We start from the raw sequence: 27,019 nt of genomic DNA on the forward strand, positions 1-27,019 counted from the left end.
CCACTACTTGATCCCTATAGTCACCTCAAGCTTTCTTTGTCTGGCCTGCTTCCAGTCATTTTGTATTCTTCCAATGTGGCTTTATCACTTAATGGAAGCCATTCTTACTACTTAATGGAACCCCCTTCCAAGGTTGTCAAATACTTCTTAATTGCTAACACCAATAGTTTTAACCTAAGCACAGGCCCTCCAACCCAGACACTTAGGCTGCTATGAAAGCAAACCAGGAAAGTATTGAATACCATAAAGAAATACCTTGGAATGAGACAGTCTTTGGTGATTGCCAAAGAAGAGAGGGACTCTACCACAATATCAAGTAGGGCCTCAGGAAAAAAAAACAACCTCTTCGACTAAAAAATTACAATAATAACCTGGAAGAAATGAAATATAGAATTCCATAGCTAATGAGGAAAAAAAGGCAAAAATGATTAATATCTTAGAAAAGATAATGGAAAAATGTCCCAAGGACTGAAAGGTCCTAAAAACCAGAATGGGCCACCCTGAAATGAACAACTTGAGGAGACAACAAGAGGTATTAAAATAAAAAGTTTTAGAAAATAGAAAAATGCAACAAATATATTAAAAATAACTGATCTAGAAAATAGGCCGAGAGATAATCTAAGGATTATCATTACCAGAAAATTATGGCCACTTCTTTTCACCTCTCTTCAAAAGCATAGATGTCATATTTCAAGAATTCATAAATGCCAATTGCCAAAACCCCTTAGAAGCAGAGGGCAAAGTGAAAACACAGTCTACTGGTCACCTCTTGAAAGAAACCCTCCAAATGAAAACTCCTAGAAACGTTGTAGCCAAATTACAGAGCTTCCAGATAAAAGAAAAATAATCTAAGCAGTCAAAAAGAAAGAAATTAAGTACTGCAAATCCACAGTAAGTATCATTTAAGGCTTGGCAGCTTGATACATTCAAGGAGTGCTTGAAATAAGATATTCCAAAAGATGAATGATAAAGGCTTATAAATAAATAATTTTTGACAAAACAAAATATAATCCTATGGAAGGGAGAAATTCACCTTTAATGAAAATAGATTTCTAAGCATTCCTGATGAAAAGACCAGAACTGAGTAGACATTTTGAAATGGAAATAGGAGGCAAGAGAAACATAGAAAGATACACTTGTTTTCATTGAAAGGTGATATGTAAGGACTAATTATTTACACGCTATTAGGGAATATTAAATGTCTTATGAGAATCCTTATATCTTTAAGAATTATAGAGAATGGTAACTATGACAAAGGATTTGCAAGTGGGTTTATTTTGGATGATGATCTCCAGCAAAGACACATGGAAGGGACAGGAAGATTATATTGGGAAGAAAAGAGGAGGAAGGAAGGAGATGTCATTGTCATGTAATAGAGATGCATAAGATGAGGAATATTTAAACATGAAGGAAGGGATTGTGGGAAGCAGGCATGAACCTGACTTTTTATCTGAACCAAATAAAGGAAGAATGAACACAAACTATAGTAGCGGGGGACCTAAGTGAATTTTTTTTAGACCTAGATAAATATAATCAAAAGATTAAAAGTTAAGGACATGAAGAGAATTTTAGAAAAATTAGAAAAGGTAGTTCTTTGGTGATTCTTTATATAGGCAGCAGTGATACCTCTTTTTTGGCTACAAATGACTTCCCTCTCAACTCTCTGTTCAAGTCAAGGTTTAGTCAGGACCTCAAGAATTTGGGGGAATATTGAGGAGACTACCTAGTTTACAAGTAGTTCTTTGGGTCCCTTTGGACTTCTGAAAATTTGTCTTTTGTGTACAGGGCCAAAACTTGACAAGATCTGTGGAATGAGGTTGCTAACTTGCATGACAGGAAGGATGGTTGTGCTCTCAACACAAATAGGAAAGTTGATAAGAAAGGGTAAGTGGTTTTTTTGGGTGGGATATAATAAATTGTTTTGTATATGACGAGTGTTGATATTTCTGGAATGTTTACTTAGAAATGCCCATTAAGGCAGTTGGTGATATATCTGTAGAGCTAAGGAGAGAATCTAACATTAGGCATTTAGCTCTGAAAGTCATCAGCATAGACATGATGATTAAGCCTCTGAGACATGATGAAGCTACCAGTAGATAGAGAGGGAAGAGGGCCCATGTATATTTCATGCTTTATTTTTGAAAACAAATGTCAAACTTATGGGTAAATTAATAAAACACACTTATTTCCTGATAATCTTAATTTTTGTTCATTGCTTTTAAAAAGAACATTATTATGGTATTTAACACTCTTATTTATGTAGGACAAAACTTTTATTTCTACAATTTTGTAGGGACCAAAGATTTCCATTAAGGGACAGAGAGATAGAGGACAGTAAATTAAAAGTATTTAGTTTTTCTCTCACTGGAGAAAAGAAATTTCAAGCACAAGAACCAATTAAAAACTTGTGATGTTTTCATGTCTTCTATCAGTACTTCTACATTTGAATGAGTGCAGGAAATGTTTTCATTCTTAGTCTTTCAACCTCTGCCTGCAGAATTGAAATCTGTTCAGCCTGAATTTTTGAAATATCTATAAGCTTTTGCTGCTGCAGCATAGCGTCATATCGTTCCTTGGCAATACTTTCACAAGTCAGCTGAGATCCTGTTTAAAAAAAAGCAGAGTTAGTATGGTCATGGTTGAAATTACTGAAAAAAATATAATTTATCTTGAATTAATTAATAGAACCATTTGAATGAATTAATAGAACCATTAAACTAGGGGGAAAATTTAAATACAAAGAGCTTTGTGAACTACTATAATAAAACTTTCTGATATATAGCTTCCATCAACTTTTTAAATGTACAAAGGTATTTTAACTTACCAAGTGATTTACAGATTTCTTTTCTTTCACAGACAGTCACCATTTCATTTTGTAGTTCACAAGAAAGAGTAAAATTTGCTGCATCTTTTTTATTGCTATATTTTCCCAGTTCCTTGAGTAATTTTTTGAAGGAGTCCACCTCCTTTTTGTGAGTCTGCAAATTAAACAATTTCCCCCAAAATGCTAATAAGAAAAAAGGCATTGTAACATTACTTTATTAGGGGTTCTTTTAAAAAATAACAATTCCTAGATTATGATTTATTATCATTGACATATTAACAGCAACCAAAACACTTTATATGAATATGGTTTTAGAAACATAAAAAAGACATGGTTTTTATCAGCTCTAAAATTATTTTGTGGTAATAAATTTTAAAACTAATAATCAACAAACATTTAGCATTTCTTTTGTTTGTTCTGCATAGAAAAGACTACAAATACTTGATTAAATAGATAGCCAGTTGGTGTTTTATAGATAGCACAATGAGTGCATAATGAATTATCTCTGAAAATATGAATTATAATTATGTGCCATTTATTGTAGATGGCTGCTGAGGACACTGTAGTCTATTATTTGTATTTCTTGGCTTGGTAATGGACTATGAGCACAGATTTCTGACATTTTTTTTTCCTAATTGTAATCTCCTGTTCTTCAATTCCTCCCTTTTACTTAATTCCTCTCAAACATATTCTTCATCCTCTCTGTGAACTTGACCTCCCTTCTTCCCTGTCTCTTCCATTTTATCAACCCTACTCTTGATTTTACCATTGTCCTTTCTTACTCAACTTAAGTTAGCCAGTTTAGCTCTTTATGGTTTCCATTCCCTCAACCCTTTCCCAGTTTGCAATCTTATCTGCTCTTCATTTCCTGCCAATGTTCAAACCTCTGTGGCACCCCAGGTTCTTCTTTCTTGATATTCTTCTTGCTATCCTGAACCCTGCTAGTAGAAGTTATACAATATTTCTGAAAGTTCACTGTGTTCTCAATTGTGCCCTCACTGATATCTCTTTCTTTTTCCTGATTGACTTTTTTTTTATCATCACATTTTCACTTTTTTGTTTTAAGCCCCCTCCTAAGTCTCTGATATTGTATTACTAAGGAAATGGACTCTATTTGCCAAGTCCTTCCCTAATCTGTATTTTAAATTCCTCTTAGTTCTCTCTCTTCTCCTCCTTTACTTAAGGAAAATGTGGCTTTTCTTGCCAAGACTAACCCTTCTCTTTGTGACCTTGACTTCTACTTCCCCTGCCACTTCTAGTAGTTTTCCATTCCTCATACTCTCCTATTGTTAACCTTTTCCCAGCTAGTGGCCCTTCCCTCCTGCTTAATAACATGCCAATCCCTGCTTTATTAGTGTGGATACCCATAATGATCAAGAACAATCCCATGGAACTTTTGAGAAAGAATGCTATCCACATCTAGAGAAAGAACTGTGGGAGTAGAAATGCAGAAGAAAAACACGATTTATCATTTGGTTATATGGGTATATGATTTGGGGTTGTGGTTTTAAAAGATTATTATAAATATGAATAATATAGAAATAGGTTTTGAATAATGACCAGTATAAACCAGTGGAACTGCTTGTCAGCTCCTGGAGGGGGGAGAGAAGAGGGAAGGGAGAGAACATATATCATGTAACCATGGAAAAAATATAAAAAAAAATAAAATGTAAAAAAAATAAATAAACATGAGTACCCTCCAGAGTTCTGACCTGGATCCTTTTCTCTTTCTATGTTTTGGTCCTCTCATGTACTCCCATGGGTTCAAATATCCCCATTTTTGTGGAGCTCTTTTCTATGCCTAGAATGCACTCCTTTTTAGTTCTTCCTTTATGAATCTTCATTTATATTCAAGGATTCATTTAATTATCACTTATTCCATGAAGTCTTCACTGTTGCTTGTAAGCTGTTGGCATTCTCTCTCTTAAAATTATCTCATATATAATTTATTACCTACTCCTACCTTATTCCCAGTGGAATATAAGCTCCTAAAAGGCAAGGACTGGTTGGATTTTTTTCTCCATCCTTGTCTCCCTAGCAACTAAGACAAGATCTTATCTATAAGTATTTGATAAATATCTGAGAATATAAATTGAAATTTCAGACAACTAAAACCAATAATTTTACTTGACACCCCAAATATTTTAGAACATATGATATTAAATGGATCTGGGTTAGAAGTTATGGACCTGTGATTTCATTGACATAGGAACTCCTAGATAAAGGAACTACTCTGCCACTTACAGTCTTAGAGAGTTGCATGGTGGAATAGTAGAGAAAGAGCTGGACTCAGTGTCAAGATGTAGTTGGGTCCAAGTCTCTCTTGACACATTACCTTGGGCAAATTACTTAAAATCCTCAGTGCAGGCAATTCTCTAATACTAAAGTATAACACGATTAATAAGGTTTATTCTTACTTTTTCCATATTAGCAAGATTCTGCTCCATCATATAAATCTCATGGCCTATTAGGATCTCATAGTTTGGTTCCTTTAGGAACTAGTGGGAAAGAAAAATGAGATTAATATACATACAACCTCATTTGCTATTTTGGCTTATAGCAAATTTAGTATTTCACTTATTTTTATATGCCACTGCAAAAGAACTATTGTGACCATTTACTAGTTTATTATTTAATTAGTATATTATAAATTGCTATCTTTCAATCTTTTCCTATGACTTATTCTTTTTCCAAAACTACTTTTTGTTCTCTAATCCCTTCACAGTTACGACTTTCCCAGGCCATCACCCCTGATTTGGTTTCAGTTTACCCATTTCCTATATTTTAGTTAATCAGTTTAAACCATCTCTATCCTTTACTCTCCAATTCTTATCTCCTTTATCCTATTGCTGCTCATGCTTTGCCAAATTCCAACCTTGTACTATTTCCACTGTCTTCCTTTTCTACTTCTAATTACATGTTGCTAAATAGAGTTGGAGGAAGTCATATATCCGAACTGAATCAAGTCACATATCTGAACTGAACAAATTTGTGTTATCCAATTTCAGTTTGGTCTCATTGCATATAGGGAGTCCTTTGATGACTTCTTCATTGTTTCTCTACCCAACTCTTAAACATGGCTATTCTAAATCTTCTTTTCCCTCTGTAAGGTTCTATTGGTATTCCCCCAAACTGCTCCCTAAATAAGAACCTTGACTCATACTCTACTTAGAAAATAGAGGCCATTCATCTTCCTCTTTTTTCCTTTGAATTTTATAAGTCTTTGTCATTATTCTCATTCTTTCCACCTTTATTCCAGTTTCAGATGATGAGATGGCACGTTGCTTTGCTAAGGCCAATCTCTTATTTGTTTCCTTGATAACATTCTTCCTATTTTTTCCCTCACATTGCCTCCACAACCATCTTCCTCCCCTTTCTGCTTTCTACTGGTTACTTTTCTGCTACCTAAAAAGATACTTAGTATTCTCTTAAATTAAATTTTTTTTTTACCAGAAACCACTACCTTCTCTAATTAATATTCATCTTTTCCTAGTCAAGCTCCTAGGAGAGGCTATTGACAATGGATGCCTCACTTCCTCTCCTTTTACTTCTCAATCCCTTGCAATATTGCTTTAGATTTTATCACTTAACAGATTGCTGTCTCCCAAATTACCACTAATCTCTTAATTGACAAATCTGATGACCTTTTCTCAATCGATTTCCTTCTTAACCTTTGTGAAGCCTTTGGCAGAGTTGACTACCCTTTCTTCCTAGATATGATTTACTCTCTGAGATTTCGTTGACACTATTCTTTCTTGAATCTCATACTACCAATTTTTTTTCTGGCTTATCATCCATGGTATCTCTGCCTCAGGTCTTTTCCTCTTCTATCATCCATAGAGCTTCCAGAGTAATTTTCCTAAAGTGCAGGTCTGACTATGTCATTTCTCTTCTCCATAAACTACAATGGCTCCTCTTAATTTTAGGATAAATCATAAACTCCCATGACATTTAAGTCCTTCGCAACCTACCTAGCTCTATGTTCTTTGCTACCCTTCTTATGCATTACTCTTCTTTATTTTCCTCCTGGTACATTAAACTTTTTTATTCCTCATATATAGTACTACATTTTGTATCACCAAGTCTTTGCACCTGCTTGTCCTATCATGCCTAGAATGTACTTTCCTCCTCACTTCAGACTATTGGAATCCTTATTTTCCTTCAAGTTTCCGCTCAAGTGTCATTTTCTATGTAAGACCTTTTCTGATCTCCTCAATGTATTTTGTATACATTTTGTATAGATCTATGGATATGAGTTCTTTGAAGAAGAAGATTGTTTGACTTCCATCTTTATATCTCAGAGACCTTTCTAGTTCAGTGGTTGGTATGTAGTGGGCATTTAATGCTTAATGATGGGTCATTATTGTTTGTATTTAAAGTTACTCTTTGCTATTTCATAGTTCTACAGAACCTACTTTAAGATGTATATGTAGTAATGATGGTTTCCATTTAATCATTCATATTATCATCTGTATCTTATAACCCAGGGATTTGTAGGATGAATTTCTGATAATCAGAAGATGTTTTGTATGTTTTGTAAAATGCAAATATGGATGGTGCAAAACACCATGTAGTTACCTTTTGACGATCTTTTGAAAAAAACAGTATCTGAATATCCCAAGCCTTTTGGTTTAAATCTTCCATTTCCATCTCCATTTTCTTATGTTCCCATTCAATCTGAATTATTCCATTGTGGACATTTTTACTTTCTATCATGCTGGCAACTTTCTTTTGACCTTGAGTCTTGTTAAAAACAAAACCAAAACCAAAAAACATTCCAATATTTAGTTTACATATTCCTGTAAATAATAGAGGTAACTTTACTATTATTAAAATGTGGAACTTTAAAATATAATTCTTTTGCAGAAAAACATCTAACCAATATTATAATGCAATAGTCATTATGAATATAGATTCCTCTCAAAAATAATAATGCAGAGTCACTGGGTACTACTAGTACTATTGCTCTCTCAGTCATTTAGCAGATGCCTATTGGATTTGGAATATACAATATGAGTTCACATACCATAATCTTTCTCACTTTCCTTAACCAGGATCATACATCAAAAAGCTTTTCCTTTCCAGGCCTATTTGGAATATCATCTCATCCTTTTTTTATATACCCTAATCTAAGAAAAAGAGATAGCGGAAAAGGAGAGGCAAGCAGTAGGACCAGAGAGGAAATTCTTGAATAGCTTTCATGAGAAGTGAAGGACTTCCAGAAAGAAACGGAATTTTTTTTGATGGTTCTACCAACTCCATCTCAAGCCTTGGATGCTGGCCCTTTAATTGCTGACATCATATATTTAGAAAAAATCTGATATAAGACTAAATTCAGTTTTCCTGAAAGTACATTAAAAACTAATCTTTAGTGACAAAAAGAATAATTTGAAGAATGAAAACATGGCTCTTAATGATTTGGAATAGTCCTTGATTTTCTAAACATACAATGTCTTCATATCATTCTAAATAGTCTAACTCAGAGTGTACATGTACAAAACAAGTCAAAGGTAGAGTGAGAATGTTGAAAGGAAACCAGGCTTCTCAAAAACCCCATAAAAAAGAAAACCTCCCCATCAAAAATGGCAGAAATTACATAAAGAAGTAAAACATGACTTTAAAACACACATACACAGGCACAAATGAAAAAATTTCAAGCAGGATCAAAGAACAATGATAATATACTAAAGCAAATGAATAAACTAAAATATCAGAAGCAATGAAAAAATAATGCAAGATATCCTGTGAGAAATCCTCCATTGAACAAATGATATATTCAAAGAAGGTAAAGAATTAGTATTACTTTAAAAGAATTTAAGCTTAAATTTAAAAAAAGGTTATAGGGAACAAAAAATGCACAAAATTCAAGCAAGATTAAAAGGTGCTAAAACATGACCAAAAAGAAAAATATAATACAAAGTCTAAGGAAATCCACAAAAGCAATGAATTGATTTACTATATCAGAAAAAAAAAACTATGCCTAAAGCAGAGTAATAGGATATACTTTTAAAAACCACAAAATTAATCTTAAGTTATTGGAAAACCACAGAATCAATGACAGACCTAGAGGACACAGCAGTCTTTGGAACAGTTATCTCCAAGAGAAATAGAAAAACAAAAAAAACCTGGAAGGATAATTTATGAAATAATTAGAGAAAAATTGGTAAAAACAAGCAGCAAAACATAAACATGTAAGCAAAAATATAAGCAAAAGGCACAGAATGCTGAAAAGGAAGCAATCAAGATTCAATCCTCCTAGATCCTTTATGATTAAATCTCAATATTATAATAAAGGGGAAAATGATGCAAACTGCTAGAAGTAGTATAAAAGTCATTTACTAAGGAATAACAGGATCATATAAAAGGACTTGATAAATTGGAATACAGAATTTACAAAATAAGAACTGTAGACTATAGACTCAGAATTATCTACTCAGCAGAATTAGCCATGATTTGTCATGGTAGGAAAGAAGATACTTGAGGAGCAATCAGACTTTGAAAATTTACAGAGAGACATACCAACTTGAAAGTCTCCATAGAATAAAGAAGCCTTTCAGCCAAAAAGAGAAATACTTAAAATAATTGAATTATTTTACAAAAATGAATAATATGGAAAGCCTATTTCCATATTATTCATTTTTATAATAGAGTATGCATATGTATATAACCCAGTGGCATTTTTATAATAGGGTATGCATATGTATATAACCCAGTGGCATTGCTTTTCAACTCCAGGAGGGGAGAGAGAAGGGGGAGAGAGACAACAAGAATCACTTAACCATGGAAAAAAATAAAAAAATAAAATAAAAAAATAATTGAAGTCAAATAGGTATTAAAAACATGAGAATTCTCAGGGCATTTTTGCTTTTTTGATTGGGGACAATCACTAAAAGTTTTTTAGAAAGGTATCTCAGAGAAATAGATGACGGTAGAATGGAAATATGAAAAAAAGATAAGATTGGGAAGAAGAAAGAGGCAGTATAATTACAAACCAAAGCTGCTTTTGGGGAAGCCCAAGTTAAGGTAACTTACATAATTATTGGGACAATAAGGTGGCAAAATGGAGAGAGTGCCAGGTCTGAAGTCAGGAAGTCTCATCTTAAAATCTGGCCTCAGACACTTAATAGCTATGTGGTTATGGGCAAGTCATAACCCTATTTGTGTCAGTTTCCTCCTCTGTAAAATGAGCTAGAGAATGAAATGGCAAATTACCCCAGTATCTTTACCAAAAAAAAAAAACCCCAACAAAAAACAACTTGGGGTCATGAAGAGTCAGACATATATCTAAGACGACATATGAGAAGAACTTTATTTAGAGTGGTTCTATTATGTTGGGGTTAATAATACTATAAGAAAACGTTTATTCCTTTCCAAAAGAATGACTGAACAACAAGCCTAGCAATTACAACTCTAAATGCAAATGAATTTAACTTCCCCATAAATTGCGAAAGTCACTAAATAAATGAAGCAAACTCTAAGAGTAAACATTTATTAAAAATGTTTGACAAAGTTATATTACTAAATGAGTCCATACAAAATTAAATGTATCAACTTTAAATATTTGTATAATTTACTTTTAAAAAGTTGAGAAATATTTGAACATCTTATTTTACTGCATAATATATCTAACAAAAATTATACACTTGAACAAAGTATTAAATAAAATATATATAACAGATATATGTGAGAAAGGAAAGATCATGCCTTTTTTTCTCCCCAAGTACTTAATTACCCAAAAATTGATCCATAGAATGGCAAAAATTCTGTTCACTAAAATCAAAAGCCCTATCGTAACAAAGAGTTGAGTCAGGACCTGTGATTTTATTGATATTAGGAAATTTTGTGTAAAGAAATTCTGTATACCAATGCAGGTCAGCACCCTCTCTACAGTTTATAATAATAGAAAGTTGTCCTATTAAATAGGACTGAGACGTTAAATAACTTGCTCCCAGGGTCACACAGCCAGGATATGTCAGAGGGAAAATACATGTAATACAGGTCTTCTCGGCTTCATGGCCAGCTCTCTCTATTCGCTATCAAACACTGTGGATCATTGTAACAAAATAATAGTCAATATTGATGTGATGAGAAAGGAAGTGTAAGAGAACTGAAAACTGGCTATTAAATATTGACTGGATGAAAGAAGAAATTATAAAAAATATGAAAATAATGATAATAGGCAGCATTATATTTCAAAACCTATGAGATTGTTCTAAAGGAATACTAAGAGGCAAGTCCATTGCACGTAAATGCAGGAAAAAAAACAACAACAACCTGAAGCTATATCAAAAGAACTTGGGAAAGGAGTAAACCAAAAGCAAACATACACACATTAACTAACAGAAAAGATTAATAGAATTGAAAATATGCCAGTTTAATGGGAAATTTAACTGTTAGGGATAAAAAGTTTCACTCTGGTGGAAAATGAAATTGAGATGGTCTTCTCTTTCTTGTCCATATCCAGTGCACATCTCTTGGGTCACCAATTCACCTTCCTATGTTAAATTGTTCAGAACAAGCACAACCTCACCCAGATGCCTCATTGAGGGAAATAGGTGACTATGAATGCTTGCAGGATATGTCAGTAGAGCAGATGCTCTGACAAGCTCTACAATTCTGGAAAGTTTTCAAATATTTTCCTCAACTGATTCTGTCTTTGTTTGGGGGACTAACCTGGATAAATACGGAGAAGCTTAACATCAGAAAGCTGACTAATTTCTTAGTCATGGTAACCCATGAAAAAAAAAATACAGGATTCCCAATGCTGTTTTTGACAGAGTGGTGGGGAGAAAAAAGATAATTAACTTAGCTATTAGTTCCCTAACTATTAGATTCTTGTCCAATGATCAGCAAGTGAACTGTATATGAATTCTGCCAATTACTATTCTCACTATAAATATAATCAGAAGATAAGAGAGTTCTAACTAAATGGAAGGGGTAGACCACAAGAAAATAAAGAAATTGGCAGAGTTGGCTTAATTATATATCCAGAGAATCATTTCATTGTATACTTGGTCATGTTGTATATAATGCTCATGATAAAAATGACCAAAATGAAGTTAATTTTAGACTATATATCAGTATATTGCAAAAGATAAGGAAGTGGAGAAATTCAGAAGGAAATCCAAATTAAGACCTTTCAAACTGAATTAGCATACATTTGATTACTCTAACTTCAGTCTTACATTAGGATGTAGGGAAAGGACAGATGTCCTGTAGGCATCTCAAATTCAACATGTCAAAAATAGAATTTTTATATCTCTCTTAGCCCCCCTTCCAGCTTCCTATAAAGGCACTACCATTCTTTACATCACTTAAATTTGCAACTATGATGTCAGCCTTTCCCGGTTGTCCCCAACTCTTAGTTCTGTCTCTTCCAAACAACTGTGTATTTTAACTACTTTGTGGATTTTAAATTTATTAACTTTATATTTGTTACATATATATATATATTATATGCACTTGTATCTTCTACATTAGAATATAAGTTCATTGTGAGTGTGGATTATTTCAGCATCTTTATATCTCTAGCTCCTAGCACAGTGTCTGGCAAATAGCAGGTATTTAATAAATAGTTGCTGATTATTTTTTAATTCTTCTCTCTCACTTATATTACACATCAAATCATTTGCAAAATCATGTAATTTCTATTTCCACAATGTTTGTCATCCATCTTCTCTCCATTCACATAATTATTCTAGTTCAGTTCTATTACCTTTCACTTAGATTATTTCAGCATCTTCCTATCCTGCACTCCCTTAAGTCTCTCCCTTTCTAATCCTCCCCTCTCCTCCATATAACTGTCAAAGTGGTTTTCTTAAAGTTCACTTCTGTGTCGCTCCTTCACTTAATCTCCCAATAGCTTCCTGTGGTCTCTAGGGTCAAAAGAATACAACCTTCCATTTGGCCCTTCCCACAAGGATGTACTTGCTGTACCTCATGCACAATGTTCCATATGCCAATTTGTGCCTTCACATTGGCTGTCCCTCTTACCAGGGACTTTCCTGATCCCTAAGCTATTATAGCCTTCCACTCTAAAATGTATCTTGTATGTACACATGTATGTGTATGTTGTCTCCCCCATTTTAATGGAAGCTCCTCGAGGGAAGAGTTAAGTTTATGCTTTTTCTTTATATTCTTGGTGCTTAGCATAGTGCTCAGCTCAGCTGAGGTAAGTAATTTAATAAATGTCTGATTGATTGAGTTGGAAAACATGATTAAGGAGTAAGAAATGAGATAAGACAAAGACTTAGAGTTGAACAAATTTCATGTCTTTATATCATAAATATTTCCTTCAAGAAAAATGTTGGGAGGTGTTGGATATATTGTGTGAGAAACAGAAAACCAGTTTGTCTGGGTCATAGATTACAGAAAGTGGGAATATAGAGTGAGGTTGGGAAGAGATGTTTTGAAAGGCTTTAACAGCTATTTTTATTTTTGCCTAGAGATAATAGAGAAACCACTTAGATCTATTGAGTAAGAAATGACCTAGTGAAATCTGGATTTAAGAACATCACTCTGGCTTATATATGGAGGATGGATTCGAGGGAGACTAATGAGGAGGGGAAGACTAAATAGGAGATGCAGTAGATAATGAGGGCCTGAACTAAAGATGTGGACATTCTGAGTAGAAAGAAGGGGTCAAAGGTGAGGCATGAGTGGGGGCAGCTAGGTGGCTCAGTGGATTGAGAGCCAGACCCAGAAGTATAATGTCCTGGGTTCAAATCTGACCTCAGACACTTCTTAGCTGTGTGACCCTGGGCAAGTCACTTAACCCCCAATACCTAAGCCCTTACTGCTCTTCTGCCTTAGAACCAATACATAGTATTGATTCTAAGATGGAAGGTAAGGGTTTAAAAAAAAAAGGTGAGGCATGTTGTGATCGAAATGACAAGATTGGGCAACTGACTGGATATATGGGGGGAAGGATAGTGAGAAATCAAAGAGAATTCCCAGGTTATAGGCCTGAAAGACAAGTCTCTCCTCACTTCAATCTATCCTCTACTCCGCTGCCAAACTGATTTTCATGAAATTTTTCTGACAGTGTCATCCTCCTCTCCTCCCACTCAGACGATTCTAGTGGCTTCATTGTTTTCTAAAGGATTAAAAATAAAATCCTTTGATGTCTTCCTACTTTTTCAGTCTCATACTTGGCTACTTTCTTCATGCTCTTTGATAGAACTCTTCTAGCTAACTTGCTTATTCCTTGTATATGACACTCCATCCCCTGTCTCTGTTCCTTTTTACTGGCTGTCTCCCTGTGCCTGGAATGGTTTCCTCCTTATCTCTACTTCTTGACTCCTACTTCCTTTAAAATTCAGCTCAAAATTCACCCTTTTTTTTAGGGTGTCTCTTGTCCTATCCACTGCTAGTGCCTTTTCTCTGAGGTTACCTTACATTTACAATGTATATATCACATATGTACTTAGTTATTTTCATTTTGTCTCCTACACTTAAAATGCAATTGCATGTTTTTGCCATTTTCTGCATTCCCACCACTTAGCATAGTGCCTGGAACATAGTAAATACTTAAATTCTTGTTGGCTAAAAGATCTAGAATATCAAGGGAAATGATGTGGGAAAACCAAAAAAAGGGGAATACACTTGTAGATCACATTCTATCATAAAGCAGTAATCATCAAAACTATTTGATATTGTTTAAAAAACTAGAAGAGTAGAATGATGGAACAGACAAGATAAGAAAAGACTCAAAAACAAATGATTCAATAATTAGTGTTAAAAAAAACTTGAAAATATAAATTATTTGGAAAGGTCTCTCTTGTTCAGCCAGAAATATTGGTTTTGATTTCCTAACATTCAAGCAGAACTACTGGGAAAATTAGAAAGCATTTTGGAAGTAGTGATGTTTAAACTAATGACATACTGAAGTAAGCTCAAAAAAGGAATTTAACTTGGATAATAAAGGTTGTATCATGAAAAAATTAGATGTGAATGTGATCTGATGCCTTTATAACTATGGGCAGGCAGAAAATTCTTATCTGGGTGAAAGAGATGGTTGGAAAGATAATTTTGTTTACATGAAACTGAACAGCCTTTGCATGAAGAAAATCAGTGCAGGTAGGATAAAAGGGGAAGCTATTGATTTAGGAAGAGATGGTCTAATATTCAGAACACCTGAGGAACTAACACAAATGTATAAGACCAAGACTCATTTACCAGTGATAAACGGTCAAAAGAAGTGAAAAGATGTTTCCTATAAGAATTATAATCTATTAACAAATATATGAAAGATTGTTCCAAATCATGCATAATTAAAAATAATATAAATCAAAATGATTCGGAGGTTTTGCTTTACAACTAGCAAATTGGCAAAGATACCAACAAATGCAACTAGTCTGTTAGTGAGGGATACAAATGAAAGGCATGCTAACATTGGTGGAGCTATGAATTGGTTTAGCCATTCTAGAAAGCAATATGTAATTTTTAAAAATAGCAAAAATATATATCTTTTGACTCTGAGATTCCATTGCTAGGCATATACCTCTAGAAGAACAAAGAAAATCCATATATAGTCAAATATTAATAGTAGCCTTTTTAGTGCTACCAAGGAATTGAGAACAAAGATGACCATCAAATGGCTAAATAATTTGTGGCAAATTAGAACAATGCTATTACACTGTAGAAAATGAATAAGAAGAATTCAGAGAAGCATAGGAAGATTTATATGATCTGAGGGAGTCAAGTAATTAGACCAGAAAAAAATTGTATAAACAATGACAACACTAATGTTAATGGAAGGAAGACAGAAATGAAACTGAATGTTGTGTAATTATGATGACCAAGTATGAAAAGAATTTAAAAAATGTACCTCCTATTTACAGAGCTAAGGAATACTTGTATATACTTGTTAAACTTGGTTGATACACAGGTAATAAATGGCTCTTAAAATATTTTTCTTTTTCTGTTACAAAAAATGCCTCACTAGATGAGGGAAAAGAGATAATATAGAAATAGAAGTGATATTACAATATGCAATAAAAGCCTTAAAGAAAATAAGGGAAATGGGTAGGAATCAATTAAGGAAAATAGAATTTAAACTTATTTTGTATAACAGTTATAATTTTTTCTTTTTGAAAATTCATAATTACCCGGACTATAGCATTTACTTCTTCAATTAAAACCCTGTTAATGAGAATGGAGTCTGTGAAATCTAAAACAAAATGGAAATTATCCAGTTCCACTTGCCCTTGTGTAAGCAATATTTGAATTGTTGAATTCAGCTGATAATTCATTTTCTCTTCTTGTAATCTAAATTGAAAAAAAAGAGAAACCATTATTGTTCTCTTTGGGTTCTATATTTTATTAATTCGATATATTAAAAAAATCTAAAAAGCAGGCCACAAAACAATAGTAAACAAAAGTTTACTAGCAAAACTAGACACTGAATGATATGGTAACCATTTCCCCAGTGATCAGCTTCACCTGGAAATAGTTATAGTATTTCTTCCAATTACACTTAGGCTGGTAAAGTTATTGTGTAAAGAAAAATGGGTTCACAAAATCTTACTCTAGGATTAAAAAATACTAATGATCCAGTGGTATTCTTACATGAAAATAAAGTAAATCTGAAGAATAGAGAAAATGCCATAAGGGATATAATATGCTGAAAGCTTTGCTTTGTTTATCTCTTTTTTCACAATGTACAAGTGTAACAGTGAAACACTAATGATTAATTTGAGGATCCCATATTTGTAATGACAACTAGAATTATATCTATACAGTAGAGAGTTGAGGCAAATCATTAATAATTTAGGGCCAAAAATTATTTTTAAAAAGTAGATGGACTAATTCTACTGGTCATCTACATTAAATTAACTAGATCAGTATTCAACTTTCTACTTACTATAGTACTTTATAAGTGTAAATCATTATTATGTATAAAATGAGAATAATACTTGCCCTATGTACTGCAATGAATTGTTATAAGAAAAATGATTTGTAATCTTCAAAGTGCTATATAAAATGACATCCCATCCTTAAAAATCCCTCTCTAGACCCTTTAATCTCAACATATCTCATATCTCTCCTCACTTTCAAAGCCAAATTCCTTTTAAAAATCAGATTAGCTTTTTATTTTATTAGTTTTGCCCCTTAAAATTATCTTAGTTTTATTTATCAACTAATTATTCATTTTTTCATTGATTTTTCAATTTTCTGCTTTGGTGTTTACTTGGATTTTTTTTTTGATGTGTTGCTTTTCTAGTTTTAGTTGCGTGCCTTATTCACTGATCTTTCTTTTGCTAATGAAATTGATTATCAATATAAATTTCCTCCTTAAGACTACTTTGGCTATATCCCTAAAATTTTGATGTTATCTTATCTGGCTAAGTTATACTTATAAATTCACTTTCTGTAATTACCAGAGTTCTCCTGTATCTAACTTGAAACAATCCTATTCAGGTCCTTCTTTCTGGTTTTTTAATTTAATTTAATTTACCTCTTGGAAAAAGGGAAATTGAGATTACCAATTATAATGGTTTTCCTCTCTACTTATCCTTTTAAAAGGATAGCTTTTCACTTAAGTATTTAGATTCAGCACCTTTATATTGAATACTGGTATTAATTTGTTATCTGTGTTGTCTTTAAGCATCATATAATTTTCCTGTTTATTTCCTCTAATTATTTCTATTTTTACTGTGTTGGATGTAATCATGGCTACTATCCCCTTTTTTAAAGAATGTCTGAGGCATAATAAATAGATTTTGCTCCAGCCTCTTATTTCTGTTTAAAGTATGTTTCCGGTACATAGCATGTTATTTGATTCTGCTTTCTAATCCATTCTGTTTTCTTCTCTTTTAAAGTAGAGTAGGTCCCATTCATATTCATGGTTTTGACTGTTAATTGTATATTTCCCTCATCTTATCCCCCTTAAAATATGCCCCCTGCCACTGCCCCTTTTTACAAAGAAGATGGTGGTAAGACTGTACTCAACACTTGTGAGAGAACTGCTTATGTTCCACTGCCTCTCTTCTTGTACAGACTTTTATCACAGATTTTTACTCTTTCAATTCCTCCTTCATGTTCTACTTGGACTTCCTAGTTGAATTTGTTTGGGATTAATACTTCTTATATTCTATTCTTTTTCTTAATTTCCCCCCTTCCCCTCTTCTAGTTCCTTCCCATTTCCTTGTTGAATTTAATATTTTTTTCTACACTAAACTGTGTTCAATTCATGTGATGTCTACTTCTTCTGCTCCTTCCTCCTAGTTTATGTAGTCTGTCTCATGAAACCCAATTACGTAAAATAGTATGTTCTACTCCCTTCCTCCTGCTTTGTTCCCTAACATTCATTTTCTTTCCCTTTGTTACTCTACTTTAGATCATAAAAATAAGGCAAAACTACCTTCAGCTTTCTGTCTTATTTAGTTCCTATAAAGAATTAGAATCCTAAGGTGATTTTTTTTTGCCCCATAAATACTTCAGCAGTCTTTATCAGTTGTTCTAACTTTTCTTGATTTCACTTGACTCTTGTGTTAGAAATTCAATTTCTATTCAGTTCTTCTCTTTTCACCAAGAATGCTTGGCAAGCATTTTGTCCAGTTTCCCCTTTAGAATTATACTCAGTTTTTCCAAGTGAATTATTTTTGGTCTATAAGCCTTTATCTTTTGTATTTTGGAATATTATATTTTAAGGTTGCCTTTCCTTTGTAGTACCAGCTGCCAAGTCTTCTTCCTAATGGGTTCCTTCTTACTTAACTTTTTTCTTTCTGGCTATTTAAAGTATTTACAAAATTTTTAATCTGAAAGCTCTGGATTTTGGCAATGATAGTAGTTTTCGTTTTCGTTTTTTTTCCCCCAGAAGGTGACCAATTGGTTCTTTCTACTTTTACTTTGCCTTCTAATATTTTTGGTGAGTTTTTATTATAATTAAAAAATAGTGTTAAAGCTTTTGTTTTTGTCATGATTTTCAGATATTCTGGTGATTCTTAGATTGTTTTCTAGGGAAGTTACTCTTTAAAGGAGACAAATGCCCATTTACGAAAACATCTTTCTTCCCACTTGCTACTTCAATTCAGGATCTAGACTACATCCTGGCCTATTATAATATCTTCCTAACTATTTTTCCTGCCTAAAATATCTTCCATCTCTGCCCACCATTTATTTGCCAAATAATATTCTTGAAGAAGGAATTCCTAGATAATTAGGAAAGTAATGTGACAAAACCCAGATAGGAGTTAATGCCCAAGAGGAAAGGATGATCGGCAATTTCATATACTGCAGAGTGGTCAAGACGAATGAGGACTGAAAAAAGACCACTGGATTAGGTAATTAAGAGGACATTGGTAATTTTAGAAAGAACATGTTCAGTTGAATGATGAGTTGTCTGATGGCAAGGGGTTTAAAGGGTTAGCACTCTATGTGTCACTCCCTGCTCAGTAAATTCCATTGGCTCTAGGAATTCCATTCCTCTAGGATCACATATTGATTCTTTTAATTGGCATTCATATAACTTGACTCCTTATTTTGTATTACTTCATGTACTCCATGGTCCAGCCAAACTGGTCTTCTTGTTGTCTATCATACATGATGTATTCTGTCTCTTAACCTCCATACCTTTGAGCAGGCTCTATCACTATTATCTAGAATACACTCTTTCCTCACTTCCTCCTCTTAGAATTAATGATTTACTTCAAAACTTAGCTTAAAATCTAGTCTTCTGGCTAAAGGCTTTCCTGATCCCCATGAAATTATCATCTCTTTCTTTTCTTATGTACTTGTTTACATTTTGTCTTGTCCAAGAGAATGGCAGTTTCTTGAGGGCAGGCACTCTTTCATATTTATCTTTGTTTTCCTAGCACTAACATAGTACCAGATGCATAATAGATCTTTAATCAATGCTTCAGATTGATGGTTATTTTTATTAGCCAGTGTTAGCCAAAAAATCCAGGTAGAGAGTTTTTATTTTCTTCTATAAAGAACAGATGTGGACATTAGGAAAACTTTCAAATGACGCCTATCTACAAAACAACTGAATAGGAAAAAGCAGAGAAGTCCCAGCCTAGCATATGTGATTTGTTTTTTGCAATGTGGTCTTAGTTTTTAGAGTTTTCAAAACTCATTACTATAATGATGAAGGGTAGTTCCAGGATAAACCCATTATAAACCAATGCCAGTCTCCTTTATATTGGAGACTTTCCCTTAGCTTAGAAACCCTAGATTAGACTTCAGATAGATCTAAATGAATGTGAATGAAAGAATCAATAGTCATATTACAAGAGGATTTCCTGGAGACATTTTTCAATGTCCGATTGCACCTTATCATCATCCTCAGTTCTCTTCCGGAGGAAGGTCTGCATTTCCAGCAAAATAAGGGCTTTTTGCTTTACCTAAACAAACCAAAACATAATCTTTTAGATCATAAAGAGAAAACTTAGAACAAACTTGTTTCAATGATTTTCAAAAATTAATTTTCACAAGAAAATTCAGTTTATCAAAGATAAGTCATCCCACAATGTCACTGGGTAGTATAAAAGAACTTAATCCATGACCTTTTATGCTAGTACTTGAGAGTATCAAATTTCCCTATTATTTAAAATATAAAAGCAATATCATTTTTTTTGCTGACTCTTGATTTTTAGATTTGCTACTAATATTTTGGTTGAGAAGAAACATGAATTTGAAGATGCCAAGTCATATGTGAGTGGCATTGCACTTAATGATATGGGAGAGTCTTTCTTTTTTGAGGGAATGAAAGTACCTCACAAGTAAAATGCAGTGCTAAATTTCTCATCTGTCTTACCATTTAAAAGATACAGCCAAGTCACAAACTAAGACTAGATATGCCAAATTAAATCAAATAGTTTTACTCTTTGTGGTTTCCTAGGAAAGAAGAAACTTTCCCAAGGGAAGGGATACAGATCTACCTTGTCCCTGGCTACCACTAAAATTAGAATAAAAGGAAAATAGAATTTGAGTTGAAAGGGAACAGAGAGACCATGTGGTCAAACACACTTGAAAAAGAGTCCCTCATACAACATACTTGCCAAGTGGTCATTCAACATTTGCCTGAATACCTCAAAAAAATAGGGACTCACAACATCCTAATATGGCCCATTTTACCTTTGTATAGTCCTAACTTTTAGGAAGTTTCTCTATACATGAGACTTGCATTTGCTTCTCTACAATTTCTTCTTTTTTTTTAATCCTTACCTTCTGTCTTAGAACCAATATACATCAGTTCCAAGGCAGAAGAGCAGTCAGGGCTAGGCAATTGGGGTTAAATGTCTTGTCCTGGGTCACACAGCTAGGCAAGTCTCTGAGGCCAGATTCAAACTTAAGTCCTCCTATCTCAAGGCCTGGCTCTCTAGCAATTGAACCACCTAGTTGCCCTTTCTTCACAACTTCTAGCCATTATTCCTAGTTCTCCCTCTGAAGCCAGGTTGAAAAAGTCTAATCTCTCTTCTACATAGCAGCCCTATAGATACCTGAAGAAAACTATTCTGTTCCCCCTGGGTTTAATGATTCAGGCTAAATAAATATTCCCAGTTACTTCAGCTAATGTTTATATGCCATTAACTCAAAGCCGTTCCCCACCCTCTCAGGTGGTGGGTGTTGGTAATTGTTCTCCTTGGGAGCATACTTTCCTGCTTATCAAATATAATGTCTACATCTGTGCACAGTACTCCAAATGTGGTCAGACTAGGGCAAATACAGCAGTTCTGTGATCTTCCTGAAAATTATGCCTTTCTCAAAGTAGAGGTTTTTTTCCCCTTATTATTCCACTTAAGTTTAGCTCATAGTCCACCAAAACTGGAAGAATTGCTCTTTAACCTCACCTCTCCCATCTGGTACCTGTGAAGTTGATTTTTTTCCCATCCTAAGTCCAAGACTTTACATTTATGCTGATTAAATTTTATCTTATTTGATTTTGCCCGGGGTTCTAGACTGTCAAGGTCTCTTTGGATGATGACTTTAATATCTAGGTGTAATCTCTGCTAGCACAGACTTTATGACTCAGTTTCCAATATATTATTATTATATTATCAACATTTATTACATTATTAGGAAAACTATTTTTTCTTAAAAATTCCTTCTAAGCTTATTCAATTCTATATTTGATTTCTAAAATTTTTCAATTGAATACTTTTTGTTTTTAGATCATTCATTTTAAATACATCCTCCCAACCAACCCATTGATCTCTCCCTTATAACAAACATTAAAAAGAGAAAAAAGTATGCCAGCCCAACCAACCAACATGTCTGACACCATATGCAATATTCTATACTCTCTACATTTGATGTTAATAGAAAAAATAAAATATTACTTTTTGTTCATTTTCCATTTTTGATCTTCTTAGAGCACAGAAATTGTTCCAGACTGGAAGTTCTAAACCTTCTGGCATATTAGTTGGATTATCCAATTCTTCCATGGCATTCATTAATTGGGTAAGGTTTTCCTGCTGAATATAGATAGGCTTTTGCCCATCTGCAAAATGGATAGGTCCGAGTCCTCCATCTGATTGCTTGTGCTTTGTTTGCCTAGTATTAACAATAAATGTTCATACAAGATAAGGTTATATTTTTGTATCTTAAAAAGTATCAATATTAAATAGCAATCCTGACAAGATATTTGGTATAACTCCTTTTGCCAGAGGACTTCAAGAATTCAAGCCTCTGGGATTACTTCTTTGTAGAATAGACAAAAAAATAGTTTCTGGGCCAGCCAAGCTATTGCAAAGAATACTTATTTGTTCCCTTTAAAGCTTTCTTTGCAGTTTCTTGGCTGGACCCAAGACTACTTTGACTTCTAATCAAATGAGGTAACGTTAGTAAAACACTTAGCACAGTGTCTAGCTCATAAAATATTTATTTCTTGCCCTTTTCCTTGATTAGTACCCAGGAATCTAGCTGCATAGTGGTTTGGAAAAGGGTCCTCTCTTTCTGAGAACATATATCAATATATTGATGTTTAAAATGGGATAGTAATCAGGGAAGAATGGGAAGCACCGTTCTATATGAGTCAGCCTTAAATTAATGCAATAGCTGAGCATATTATACTTTACTGAGAAAACCAAGGCCAGTCAGCATAATTTCCTTCTTTTCCCATTTTCTAAATATCACAACTCCCTGTTATGAAGCCTCCTCACTCCCATGGTCTTCTTCAATCTCTGTTGGAGAAGTAATCTTTCACCTCATTAAGTACTCAGTATGGATTATTAGTTCATTTTCCCTTCTTCTCTGGCAGATTGCCTCACAGTAATCTCATTCTTCAATCCTCTTACTTTTCAGGCTCTCTCTCTCTCTCTCTCTCTCTCTCTCTCTCTCTCTCTCTCTCTCTCTCTCTCTCNTCTCTCTCTCTCTCTCTCTCTCTCTCTCTCTCTCTCTCTCTCTCTCTTTCCTTCTCTGTTGCCTATAAAAATGCCCAAATCATTTCCATCTTCAAAAAGCCCTCCCTAGAACCTAAGAGATTTCCTCAATTTATCATTTTCTATCTTTCCTCCCTTTTTTCAGCCAACCTTCATGAAAAAATTTATATTCAACTATGATCCTCTCATTTCTTGATTCGTTATAATCGGACTTCTGATCTCTCTCAAATGAAACGTTTCCCCAAAATTATAAATAGTTATATTAATTGCCAAATCTAATAGCCTTTTGCCAATCTTTGTCCTTTGGTATCTGTGACCATCTTTACCTCCTAGATTTTTTTCTAGGGTTTTTATGATACTTCTTTTTGTTCTCCTCTTACCTGAATGAATATTCCTTCCTAGTTTTCTTTACCAAGTTGTCATCTATGTTTCCTAATTTTAGACATACCCCAACATTCTCTTCTAGGCCCTTTTCTCTCACTTTACTCTTATTTGGCTACCCCATAATACCGCACCCCCTATCCCTTGGATTTAATTATCATATCCATGCAGATCTGTATATCCAGCCCTAGTTTTACACTTGAGTTCCAGTCCTGCTTCTAGAACTGATTATTAAACACTTTGAACTGTATAGTCTCTAGGCATCTCAAACTCACTCTGTTAAGATAGAATTTTCTATGTTTCTCCTCAAATTTACCCCTTGTCTGAACTTTCTTTTTTGTTGAGTATATTACCATCCAGCAAGCTTTAGTGCCATCTTTTCCCCTTTGCTTTATCATCCCACAAAGCTAACCAGATGCCAAATCTTGTTTGACTACATCTTGACAAAAACTCTTCCATCTACTGCGCCTTTCCACTCCCAAAACCACTATCTTAGTTCAAGGCCCTCATAATCTCTCAGTGAGACTGTTGTAATAGCCTCCTATTTGATTTCCTTAGCTTTTCTCTCCCCTTTTTAATTCAGCCTTTAGAATGCTGCTAGGGTGATTTTCCATTCACTTCCCTATTTAAAAAACTTTAGTGGATCAAATTGAAATTCCTATTTCAAATCAACCCCAATTTTACCTTCTTAGTTTTAATACACATTGGTCAACTTTACTCACTAGTTAAGAGAAACTGATTTCCTTACTGTTCTTATATATGACATTCCATTTCACATAGTTATATCTTTGAATTAACTATTTCCCATTCCTGAAGTGTTCTTTCTTCCTCTCGTTTTCTGTTAAAATCTCTAGTTTTCCTCATAATTCAGCTTGAGCTATCATCTACCTCAAGTCCTATAGCTGCTAGTATCTACCACCAACTAATATTCCCTTATGTAAATTTGCATATACTATCTATCTATCTATCTATCTATCTATCTATCTATCTATCTATCTATCTATCTATCTATCTATCTATCTATCTGAACATCCACACACTTGATCCCCTTAATATGAGCTCTTTGAGTCAGGGATAATTTCACTTTTTCCTTTGTATCTCTGGTACATTGTAAGGGCTTCATTAATATTTGCAGGTTGAATGATTTCTACTTTGATTGCCCTCCATTATTATGCCCAGGACAGTGTTGTATACTTTATTGGTGAGTCAACTTGGGATACTTGTTGTAGTGCTATATGTGCAACAGGAAGACTGATGCTATCATCTTATCATATGCTTATATTTTTCTAATTCTGCCTCCAAAAGGGAGAAAGAAAATTGAGCTTATCAGTTAACTGAAGAAAAGATAATCTTTCACATGTAGTTATATAATATCTAAAATCCCTTCCAGCTCAAAGTCCCATGAACTCCAGGACTGGAAGGTCCTAGAGAGTTCCTGAAAAGAATAGTGTGTTCTCCATAAGCTTCATTTAGCCTTGGGTCACTTCCACAGTCTGTAGCCCTTGTTTCAACACACAGACTGTTGAACAAAGGTGGAGAAAATTATGCAATCATTCTAATTGAGTCCACTACAAATTTGTTACACAACCTGAACTGGCCCCTTAGTGCTGCTAGACAATCTTTCTATATTTCCTTTGTCCAACTCAATATTGCACTCCCCACAGCAACCAGTCTTTTCATTTCTTCTCAAAGTCCCATGACTCCCTCTCATATTTTACAGAAGAATGAGGCCATTAGTCAAAACCTCCCTCCTCTCCCCTTTTCCTCATCTCATATGAAGATTAAATATCTTTTGCCATATTTCCTTCTTCACTTCGGCCTCACATGAAGGGGCAACTCTACTCCTTACCAAGCAACTACTTCTACCTGCATTATTATACCATCCTGTTTTATTCAACAGATTATCCTCTCTGCCGTCACCACTCTATCACTCATCCCCATTCCCTCTATATATACTAGCTCCTTTCTCACTACCTACAAATATGCCTATATCTCCTCTATTTTTAAAAAGCCTTACTTGATCTTTTAATCACTGCCCTTAGTAGCTAAATTCCTTGAGTAGGCAATCACAATAGCTGCCTTCACTTTCTTTCTTCTCACTCTCTTTTATCTCCTTACAATCCAGTTTAAGACCTCATCATTTCACTGAAACTGATCTGTCCAAAATTAACAATGATTCTAATTCTTTTCTAGACCTTTATTCTTCTTCACCTCTCTGCAACCATTGACAATACTAACGAGCTTTTTCTTCTTGAATTGCTCTCTTCTGTAGGTTTTTGGAACATACCATTCTCTTGGTTCTACTACCAATCTGACCTTACTTTCTCAGTCTCCTTTGCTTAAGTGTTCCAAAGGGTTTAGTCCTGGCCCTTTCCTCTTATCCTCTATACCAGTGATGGGCAAACTATTCCCCATGGGCCAAATCCAGTTTGCCCATCACTGCCTTAAGCAATTCCCTAATCACTATGCCCCCACATCCAGATGTAGTGATTAGGGAATTGCTTAAGGCAGTGATAGGCAAACTAAGACCTGGATCTGGCCCGCAGGGAAAAGTTTGCCCATCACTGCTCTATACTATGCCACTTGGTGAACTAATCAGTTCCCATGGGTTTAACTAATATCTCTATGCTAATGATTTTCAAATATGCCTATCCAGCCCTAACATCTCTACTGACATCCCATCTCACATCTCCAACTGCCTTTTAGACATTTTGAACTGGATATCTAGAAGACATTTTAAATTCAGCATATCCAAAACTGAATTCATTCTATTTCCCCCTAAACTCTCCCCTCTTCCCAATTTTCCTATTTCTGTGGAAGGCAACTAATTCTATCCCCAGGCTTACATCCGTTGACTCTTCACTTTTTTTCATCTTCCATATCCAATCTGTTGCCAAGACCTATTGATTTCACCTTTACAACATTTCTTGAATATGCTTTGTTCTCTTTTCTGATATTGCCGCCACCCTAACATGGGTCCTTATAATCTTACCCTTGGACTACTACATTGGTCTGCTGGCTAGTCTCAAGTCCTGCCACAAGTCCCTGTCCTCTCTTATCCATCCTCCAGTTAGCTGCCAAAATGATTTTCCTAAAGTACAGGACAGACCAGGTCACCTCATCCTCCTCCCATTTGGCACACTGGAGCCAACTCCAGTGGCTGCCTATATCACTCAAAGGATCAAATATAAAATGTTCTGTTTGTCATTCAAAATCCCTTTATATTACTGCCACTCCCTTCAGTATTTTTACACCACACTCCCCTTTTGTACTTTTTGATCCAGTGATAGTGGCTTCCTTGTTGTTACAAAAACAAGACATTTCATTGCTTGAGTCTGGGCATTTTCTCTGTCTGTCCCCCAGACCTGGAATGCTCTCCTTTCTCATATCTGCTGTATTCTCTCAAGTGGCAGCTTTCCACAACCCCTCTCTCTTCTATTGATTTTCCTCTTTACTTATTTACTATTTTTCCTATAGGTAGCTTGTT

The 27,019-nt window shown here is 34.3% G+C and overlaps 1 protein-coding gene across 1 annotated transcript in view; it reads right to left on the reverse strand.

Moving 5' to 3' along the window:
- Positions 1-2,437: 2,437 nt before the first annotated feature.
- Positions 2,438-27,019, reverse strand: part of LOC123234246 (cilia- and flagella-associated protein 43-like) — a 227,621-nt gene continuing 203,039 nt past the window's right edge. Inside the window, exons 33-39 of the mRNA XM_044660173.1 lie at positions 22,111-22,324; positions 20,060-20,172; positions 15,934-16,093; positions 7,403-7,567; positions 5,242-5,322; positions 2,825-2,978; positions 2,438-2,604 (exon numbers count right to left, since the gene is read on the reverse strand). Of these exons, the coding sequence (XP_044516108.1) occupies positions 2,438-2,604; positions 2,825-2,978; positions 5,242-5,322; positions 7,403-7,567; positions 15,934-16,093; positions 20,060-20,172; positions 22,111-22,324 (1,054 nt within the window). The remainder of the gene's footprint in view (positions 2,605-2,824; positions 2,979-5,241; positions 5,323-7,402; positions 7,568-15,933; positions 16,094-20,059; positions 20,173-22,110; positions 22,325-27,019) is intronic.

The sequence above is a fragment of the Gracilinanus agilis genome, chromosome 2, assembly GCF_016433145.1.
Source record: "Gracilinanus agilis isolate LMUSP501 chromosome 2, AgileGrace, whole genome shotgun sequence".
Classification (NCBI taxonomy): domain Eukaryota; kingdom Metazoa; phylum Chordata; class Mammalia; order Didelphimorphia; family Didelphidae; genus Gracilinanus; species Gracilinanus agilis.